Source organism: Lolium perenne, chromosome 3 (genome assembly GCF_019359855.2).
Source record: "Lolium perenne isolate Kyuss_39 chromosome 3, Kyuss_2.0, whole genome shotgun sequence".
NCBI classification, from domain to species: Eukaryota; Viridiplantae; Streptophyta; class Magnoliopsida; order Poales; family Poaceae; genus Lolium; species Lolium perenne.
Genome location: NC_067246.2, coordinates 138,357,171 through 138,366,388, shown reverse-complemented (window position 1 = coordinate 138,366,388; position 9,218 = coordinate 138,357,171). Strand labels below are relative to the sequence as shown.

At 45.5% G+C, this 9,218-nt stretch overlaps 1 protein-coding gene across 1 annotated transcript; it reads right to left on the bottom strand.

The window, feature by feature from the left end:
- Positions 1-2,043: 2,043 nt before the first annotated feature.
- LOC127339653 (F-box protein At1g67340-like) lies at positions 2,044-2,958 on the bottom strand. Its single transcript, XM_051365476.1, has 3 exons — positions 2,792-2,958; positions 2,475-2,697; positions 2,044-2,421 (listed from the first exon to the last, which is right to left on the bottom strand). Exons 1-3 carry the CDS (start codon positions 2,956-2,958, stop codon positions 2,044-2,046), a joined length of 768 nt encoding a protein of 255 aa, XP_051221436.1.
- Positions 2,959-9,218: the final 6,260 nt, after the last annotated feature.

Below are 9,218 nucleotides of genomic sequence, written 5' to 3'. Positions count from 1 at the left end.
ACTTCTATCTAGCGCCTGTCGGGGTCGGAATCGGGATAAGAAGGTAAGCGGGAATAGGGGGTTCGAGAATAGCTATTCTAGAACCCCTCTTAAGGGGGGTTCGAGAATAGTTGGGCTCTATATATATATATATATATATATATATATATATATATATATATATATATATATCGACGCGGATTTGCTACCAAGGGTGGTAGCTGTGCATAGCCTGGAAACCGTTGGATAGTGGGGTTCCCAGTTTCACCAGGTGCAGATCAAATGAAAAGCCACTCACCCCGTGTGACGGCGTTATCTTCTTTGAAACTTTTTTGCGCAACGGCAACGGTTGAATTATAGCGAAACAGCAAAAAAAACAGCGCACGAAGAAACGTTGTTTCCAGCACTGCAAAAGATTCACCCATGGCTTGCCTTGTATGAACCATTTTTTCCAAGTTACAGCGGTTGGTAATTTGCTAATCGGTATGACATGAATCCAAAACTTACATGCGGTATGGTTGGCATCTGTTTGCGTCCGACTAAAAAAACATGAAATGCATGACGCTTTTTATCCGTGGTTCACTTTCCGTTTGTGTTGTCATTAAGGCTGTTTTTAGTTTTTTTGGTGGATTTGCGGTGCCACGAATATAGTAAGATTTGTCGTGTGGCTACGTACTGTTATATTTCCTGTGATCTTGCAAGAAAGGGTTTTTGACAATTCATGTGAAGCATGCCGTGCTTTTCTAAAAAGTTTTGTCATGTCAGGTGGTGCTTCCTAGCGGTATGATGGTTGCCATTGTAGAAAAACAAACCGTATGAAGATGGGCATGAGAACCAAATTTGTTTGCGCCTGAAAAAATCAGACTCCTTGCCGTAGGTTGGATGTCTGGATGACTCATAAAATGGAAAAAACGAACCGCTATGATTTGGGTTAAAAGGTGTGAAAAAGAGCTGAATACTTTGGGAGTGAGAGGGAGCAAGGTGCCATTTTCAAAAAAGAATCATGTATGCGTGACAAAATCAGATCGTATGCATGTTGGTTTAGCGGCTCCCACCTGTTACTCCCCGTCGAAACGGTGGTGCTTTCATGTGGGGTTTCGATGTGGTGTATTGGTTGTCATTGTCCAAACAAAAAAACATGGCAAAAATGTTAGGACCTGATCAACAGGGCTGGTTAGCGGCTTAATAATATGATTACTTACCCGGCCAAGAAAACGCACAAAAAGGGGGTTATTTTGGCTAAAAGGGTTCTATAGTGAAGCTAACGGGGCCAATGAAGAAATGAAATCTATTATAATTTTAAAAATATATAGATAGATATTTGTATTGTTGAAAATGGTTGGGCATGGCCCGATGGATTATCAATAGACAAACGTATTCCCCCGTGAGTATCACATGAAACAATTCGTGGCAACGTCCAAGAACAAAAAACGGGTAGCATGAAAAAACTTGCAAAAAAAAACGAGCCTTTGGAAATTATGCTATCAAAAGCCTTACGCGTGTTGATCAACACCGCATCGACTTATGGTCGTTCCTCCATCATTCGATGGTTTGTCATGGATAGCGCTGGAATACAAACTAAATCTTTGTCCAAGAATATTTTTTAGTTGCGGTCAGTTTGTGGGACTTGTTCAATATATTTTTTAGTTGCATATAAGCTGCCCACTAAGAATGCTTCTCGACGACGTGGTTCCTATGGATTTCAAACTTGGTATTAGAGGCGGGGAAAATGACCTATCATTCAGGCACCATTGACATTACCAAAAATTGATTATGTTGAGGTGTTGGTTGTAGAAAACTAACTTATTCAGATAACGATGGTGCTTCCGATGGATCTAATGGTATAACAGTGCATATCATTGTGGGTAGCACACCATGCAGTGCTGCTTCGACCAGTGCCTAGACTGGCAGGCTCGTGAACAATAAGTCGCCGTGGTGCAGACGGCGCAGCAGCGGAACTCTCTAGCCCTAGTCTCTTGGCGGCCACAGAGGGCATTAGAACACATGCGGAATTCCTCTAGTACATTTGATTTTCCAAGTTTAATCCACTCCACCATGAAGCGGTTAGCGATATATGTGCGGCGCACCTCCCTTTCCGTGGCGCACTGGTCCAAGAAGCGATCCGTTCCGATCGAGCGCTTCTGCCATCTCGAGGCTTTTTGCTAGGTCAACAAGGCGGTGCCCTTCTTGCATGTCCTGGCAAATGTCGTACCCGTCGTGCATGCAAAACCCTAGCTCGCGTAATGCGATCAAGTGACCATTAGATGCCGCCTGTTGACACAACGCCACCGCGGCGGGGATGTCGCGGCTTTCTTCGGCACCACCCCTACCGTTGAAGAGGATGACTGCCAACGAGTACGTTGCGTCCGTGTGGCCCTTGGAAGCAGCAGATGTTATCTTTGCAATGCCATCATCTCGTAGCTTGAGGCAGTAGAAAAGTATCTGCGCAATAAAAACAAGTTGTCTAACTTGAATCAATCATCACCTCTACGTACCAGCACGAATAAAAAAGTAAGGAGCGAGTAGAAAAATCTCTGAATAAACGAGCTGGCTAACCATGCCCAGCATGAAAGATGCATCGATGCTCCCGGCTTCCGCACAGCGCTGCAAGAAATTTTTGCTCCAGGGCACCATGATTTCGCAGAGATTGAAAGGGCTCCAGGAGATGCACTCTTGATGACGATTGGAGACCAACCCAGCGAATAAAACTTCTTGCACCTGTTGTTTAGAGAAATGGGTGTTAGTTGATAATAGAACTGGTCAGACATAACACGCGGTTTCGAGCAGGAGCAAAAAAAAGGGTAGGGCTAACGTCATGAAAACGGAGAGAAGATCACCGGGACGGTCGGCGTCGGCGGCTACATCGGCTAGGACAGCTGCAACAATATCATCAGGTAGGTCGCCCAGGCTGGCGACGTGGTCTCCGGCTGTCCTGGTGCGCCCTGGATCGTGCTCTCCGTCCACGACGACCGGCGGCATCGTTGAAGTGCAACGGGGTTCGTTTGTGTGACTATAACTAATGTCTGGATGTAGAGCTTGGGAGGGCCTGGTTTTAAAGCTTTTTAGTACCTCGTTGACTCCAAAAAATAGAGCACCTGCCTTTGAAAAAATATTCGGTATTCGAATACAAAACACAAAGTGAAAGTGGTGGGACGGCTCCATGAGTTGCTTGTCATTATGATATAAATTGACCGTTCCAAAAAGTATGATCTGTTTTGCAGTGGATTTGCTCCTGGAGAATTGTATCCAATTTTTTTAGTTGGAGTAGCGCGGTGGTTTGGTTGTGTTTTTGGTATCGTTTCTTGGATGCTGAATGGTTTTACCCATGTCTACTGGTTGGTGCGGCATCTAGGCCCTGACGTGGTTGTTTGGCGCGCTGGAAAACAAACAAAAATGACATCCCACGAAGCATGTGTATACGGCTCAAAAAATGGTTGTATAAAAAGTATTCTTTTTAACTTCATATGCTTTTGACAGCCCGGATGGATGCATTTAAAATCATATTGTCTCATGCTACTTGATAAAAAGCAACAATGCGGGCGGTGCAAAAAACAGTTTTTGATAAATCGTTTCCATCGGCTTGTAGAACACAAAAGTGCCACCCAACAAAGTTGTTAATCGCAAAAAAAAATTGGTGCTGGTACGTAGAGGTGATACTAACAGGAGGCTGACACCGTGTGCTCCCTAAAGGATGGTATTGTGCTCCCTATAGAAGATCCAGTGGTGTGATGGGTATGCATAGCTATCACCCATGATAGGAGACTATTTCCCATATATATATATATATATATATATATATATATATATATATATATATATATATATATATATATATATATATATATATATATATATATATATATATATATAGACATCATGAATTACACTTAAGATCGAGTTTGAATGCGCACAACAGATCAGTAAGAATCTCACCTATAGTTGTAAGGAAACAGTATTGAATCACAGAAGCTTTGCTCCCCTATAAACCTTAGTAGGTTTTCCCCCGTTTCTTCGGCTTTATCCTTTACCGTGTCATGATGTACTTTATCTGGGTCAATAAACCCAACATTGAACATCTTATTACGGCTGCATTCAATCATCTTCAGTCTGCATAAGAGAACACATAAGATATAATGAGTATATGCAATGAACAGGAACAACTGAATGAACATGAACTTATATGTAGTTAACAACTTACAAGCAGTAGCAACTCATGAGAGATTTTTTGAGGGCGTCTAAATTGTATAACAGTCAGAGTTCATTCATCTCAATATGGATCTCCTCCTTTCGGAAGTAATAATCTGCTGAGATATCCGCCACGATGTAACTTGTGTTCTCCTTGCACGCATCAAGGCACCACTGATGCAAATTCCGCATATACGTTGGCAGTTTATGTAGCCTCTCTTTGTTGACCAAGTCGGCCCCGTAGACAAATTTACGAGCTATATCAGCCCTGGGTACTACATCGGCGAACATCATGTCCTCCACGGTATAGCCAATTTGAGCCGCTAGCGTCGCAGCTTCGTCCATATCGAAACCACCATGTTCCTGGTACGCCGAGGGAACATGCAACACTTTGAGTGGTGCGCTTGCTTGGCCTTGAGGGGTGCACTTTGTTGAACTTGATTTCTTCTCGGCTACACTTCTAGTTGACGATGATTTGCACGTGCTAGCACTATCCTTTTTCTTAGGATTCTTGTCCTCAATTACCCTCGCAAGTGTGCATGTATAGTCATCCTTCTTCTCGTGTAAGTCATATTGTGATGGTGTGTTCAGAAAATCAATCGCATATGCTTTTTTGCTTCTCGGTGTATAGCGCTGGCGCTGGGGTTTTTTCCTTATGAAGTTGTTCATGCGTGTGTTTCTTCACAATGGCATCATTTTCCTCTTCAGTACGATCGTAAGGACGGGGGAGGAACCTTTGGTACTTTTGCGAGAGGCGACCGCTTGCGGACAGGACTCCTGAAACGCTTCCGCAAGGGTGCATTCCGTCTTAGTGGGCGCAGGCGGCGGCGCTGGAGATGGAGATGAACTAGGGTTTTCGTGGTCGTACCCATGGGGTGATGGTGGTGACATGTGACCAGTCGGAGGAGGTGATGGTGGCCTGCGATCACTTGGAGGAGGCGATGGTGACCTGGGACGACTAGTAGTGGCTTCCCAGCATGGAAGCTTGATGTTTTTCTTTTCCCAAAGAATGATTTCTCCCAGTACGTCTTCGAGTGTATCCCGACCATCACCTCCAGGGATTACGAGCTGCAATGACTCCCACGAAGGTACAACTGAATCCACCCCGACACTAGCATAGCCAGCTGGAATCTCATTGCCATGCCATGTTGCCGGCTCATCTTCAGCCCCTAATGCAGGTAAGACATAGCCGACCACCACCTTAACAGATACGTTCCTGAACACATCATGGAGATCACAAGGTGTTTGCTCCTTGATTCCATCCACGGGGTCGCCAAGACCACAATCTATCATCCGTGTAGGCGAGGCCTCCGAGTCGGCCACGCTGCTGCCTCGCCCATGAGATATGCCGGCAGTATTATCTGGCTCGCGCTGTCCTTTAAGTTTATTAATCTCCTGCAGCTGCTGGTCTAGTTAGCGTTGGAACTCAGCCATCCGGTCATTCTGCACCTCCAGCTCGCGTTTTTTGCCTCTCGCTCGGCATCTATAAGTCTCCGCGTCGTCCGGAAACCCAAGCGACCACGGAACACTAGGGCCGAAGCCTCTTGTTCGTCCTCCCTTTTCAGGATTACCGAGGACAAGCGTCAGCAAGTCTTTCTCTCTATCGAGAGCAAACTTCAATTTTCCCGCTTTAATATCTGTCGTCACTTGAATCCATTTTTCCCTGGGTATCTTAACTTTGTTGTCACTTTCAACAAGGTCCCCTGTCTTCATGACATACTCACAGCCATGCCCAAGGAACCAATTTCGAGCCCTAATGTCCCATCTTTCTCGGATGGGTTCTGCAGTGATCCCATTCCGCTGCATCTCAGCCTCTTGTGCATCCCACTTAGGCACGGCTACTTCGTAGCCCCCTCGCTCCGTATGATGGTGATATACCTTTTTGCTTGAATTCTTCTTGTTTTTCTTTGACAATGCCAGAGCATTCTTTGAGCTCTTGTACTTCACAAATTCTTCCCAGTTGTGCTCCTGCTTCGAAAGATAGCCTTCGAATACTGGAGGCTTCTTCTCGGCCTTATAAGTTGCCCATAACCGGTTCTTCCACGCCCGAAAAAGTTCCCCCATCTTCTGAAGAGCCCATTTCTTCACTAGCGCCTTCTGTTTGGCCCTCTCTGACTCCGATTGCAATTCTGGCAAACTGAAATGTGCCATGAGGTCGTCAAAAAGTGAGTCTTTGTACCTATCGGCAACCTCACTTTCGGACACCTTCTTGGTCTTGTTCCATTCTCTAATAGTGATCGGGATGCGATCCCTAACCAGAACTCCGCACTGATTTTTAAATTTCGTTGCGATAGCTTTGGGTGCCACCGGTTTGCCTTTAGGGGATATAGCTTCAATTGTGAAGTGGTCTTTTTTGGTCAACTTCTTTGCCGGGCCTCGTTTCTCCAACTTATCTTCGGAGGCCTAAGAGAATAAAAATTAATTAATTTATATACATATGTACATATAGATTTCCATTAATGCCTCTAGTGATCGTATACCTCGCCGTCACCGGAGCCGTCGGCTTCTCCATCATCGGAGCCGCGGTCTTCTCCATCACCGGAGCCGCGGTCTTCTCCATCACCAGAGCCACGGTCTTCTCCATCACCGGAGCCGCGATCTTCTCCGTCGGCTTCTAGACCATCGCGGATTATGTCCTCGACTAGGTCTTCCTGTTCCAAGTCTCGATTGAGTTCGAATGGATCCATTGTTTCTGCAAAAAATTAAATCGATAAGTACATGTTCTAACCCTAACCAAACACTAACCAAATTTGCGAGAGGGAGAGGGTGTACGCGTCGGTTGTTTGCGAGAGGGAGAGGGCGTCGGGTGTTTGCGAGAGGGATAGGGCGTCGGGTGTTCGCGAGAGGGAGAGGGCGTCGGGTGTTTGCGAGGGGGAGAGGGTGTCGACGTTGGGTGTTCGCGAGAGGGAGAGGGAGTCTGGTGTTTGCGAGAGGGAGAGGGTGTCGATGTCTGGTGTTTGTGAGAGGGAGAGGGCGTCGGCGTCTGGTGTTTGCGAGAGGGAGAGGGCGTCGGCGTCGAGTTTTCGTGCTAATTAACTAAATACTAAATTAAAACTAAATAACTAACAAAAACTAACTAAATACAAAAAACTTACAAAAAAAACTTAAACTAACTAAATACAAAATACTTACAAAAAACTTAAACTAACTAACTAAACTAAATACAAAATAATTAAACTAAATACAAAATAACTAAACTAAATACAAAATAGTTGAACTAATTACTAACTACTAACTAAAACTAAATACAAAATAATTAAACTAAATACTAATTAATTAAACTAATTAAATTACAAAAAATTTAAATGAAAAAAGGGCCGGGCCTGTGGTGGCGCAGAGGACGGCGCGAGGTGGTGGGGCGGCGCAGAGGTGGCGCAGAGGGCGGCGGGGGCGCAGAGGGCGGCGCAGAAGGCGGCGCAGAGGTGGCGGCGGCCGGAGGTGGCGCAGAGGTTGCGGCGGCGTAGAGGGCGGCGCAGAGGTGGCGGGGGCGGCGGTCGGAGGCGAGGAAGAACTGTGTAGTGTGCTTGATTGAAAGAAAGCTTGTCCCTGCACACCGTTGCTTTCCTTCCTAGTGTGCCTTTTCCAGTCAGCCTCCCCTCATACCGAGATTCAGGAACACCAATCGGCTTAAAGTCAGGAAGAAAGTCAACACAAAACTCAATGACCTCCTCTGTTCCTTAGCCCTTTGAGATACTTCCTTCTGGCCTAGCGCGGTTATGAACATATTTATTTAAGACTCCCATGAACCTCTCGAAGGGGAACATATTATGTAGAAATACAGGACCGAGAATTCTAATCTCTTCAACTAGATGAACGAGGAGGTGCGTCATAATATTGAAGAAGGATGGTGGGAACAACAACTCGAAGCTGACAAGACATTCGACCACATTATCCTGTAACCCTGCCAAAGTTTCTGGATCCATTACCTTCTGAGAAATTGCGTTCAAGAATGCACATATCTTCACAATGGCTAGTCGAACATCTTCTGGTAGAAGTCCCCTCAATGCAACCGGAAGCAATTGTGTCATAAGCAAGTGGCAGTCATGGGACTTTAGGTTCTGGAATTTTTTTCTCCTTCATATTTACTATTCCCTTTATATTCGACGAGAAACCAGACGCAACCTTGATACTGAATAGGGCTTCAAAAAAGATCTCCTTCTCTTGTTTCGTAAGAGCGTAGCTGGCAGGCCCTTCAAACTTCCCTGGATGTTGGCCGTCTCATCCTTTATGACGTTCCTGGTCCTCTCGTGCTTCAGTTGTATCTATTTTCTTCCCATACACGCCCAGAAAAGCTAGAATATTCACACAAGATTCTTGGTTAGGTGCATCACGTCGATTGCAGAGCGGACTTCCAGGACTTTCCAATATTCTAGCTCCCAAAAAATAGATTTCTTCTTCCACATGGGCGCATGTCCGTCAGCGTCTTTCGGAACTGGTCGACTTCCTGGACCCTTTTCAAAGATAACATTTAAATCCTTGACCATGTCAAATACCTCAGCACCACTACGGGGGACAGGCTTGGGACGGTGTTCTGCCTCGCCATTGAAATGCTTGCCTTTTTTCCTTAAAGGATGCCTGCGCGGAAGGAAACGGCGATTGTACGAGTACACATTTTTCCTACTTTTTCCCAAATATTTACTTTCAGTCTCATCCAAACAGTGTGTGCATGCATTGTATCCCTTGTTCGTCTGTCCTGAAATGTTACTAAGAGCAGGCCAATCATTGATGGTTACGAATAGCAACGCTCGTAGGTCAAATTCTTGCTCGGTGTGCTCATCCCAAACACGTACACCTGGTTTGGCCCACAACTCCAAAAGTTCATCAACTAATGGCCTTAGGTATATATCAATGTCGTTGCCGGGTTGCTTCGGGCCTTGGATAAGCACTGGAATCATAATGAACTTCCGCTTTATGCACAACCAAGAAGGAAGGTTGTAGATACATAGAGTCACGGGCCAGGTAATGTGACTGCAGCTCTGCTCCCCAAAAGGATTCATGCCATCTGTACTTAGACCAAACCATAAGTTCCTTGCCTCACCTGCAAAATCCGGGAA

Excerpts from the sequence above, each read along its gene's own strand:
- LOC127339653 (XM_051365476.1), bottom strand. The coding sequence starts at position 2,958 with ATGCCGCCGGTCGTCGTGGACGGAGAGCACGATCCAGGGCGCACCAGG. Across the intron at positions 2,698-2,791 it reads CTTCTCTCCGTTTTCATGAC|GTGCAAGAAGTTTTATTCGC; the intron begins GTTAGCCCTACC and ends TCTAAACAACAG. Across the intron at positions 2,422-2,474 it reads TTACTTTTTTATTCGTGCTG|ATACTTTTCTACTGCCTCAA; the intron begins GTACGTAGAGGT and ends TTTATTGCGCAG.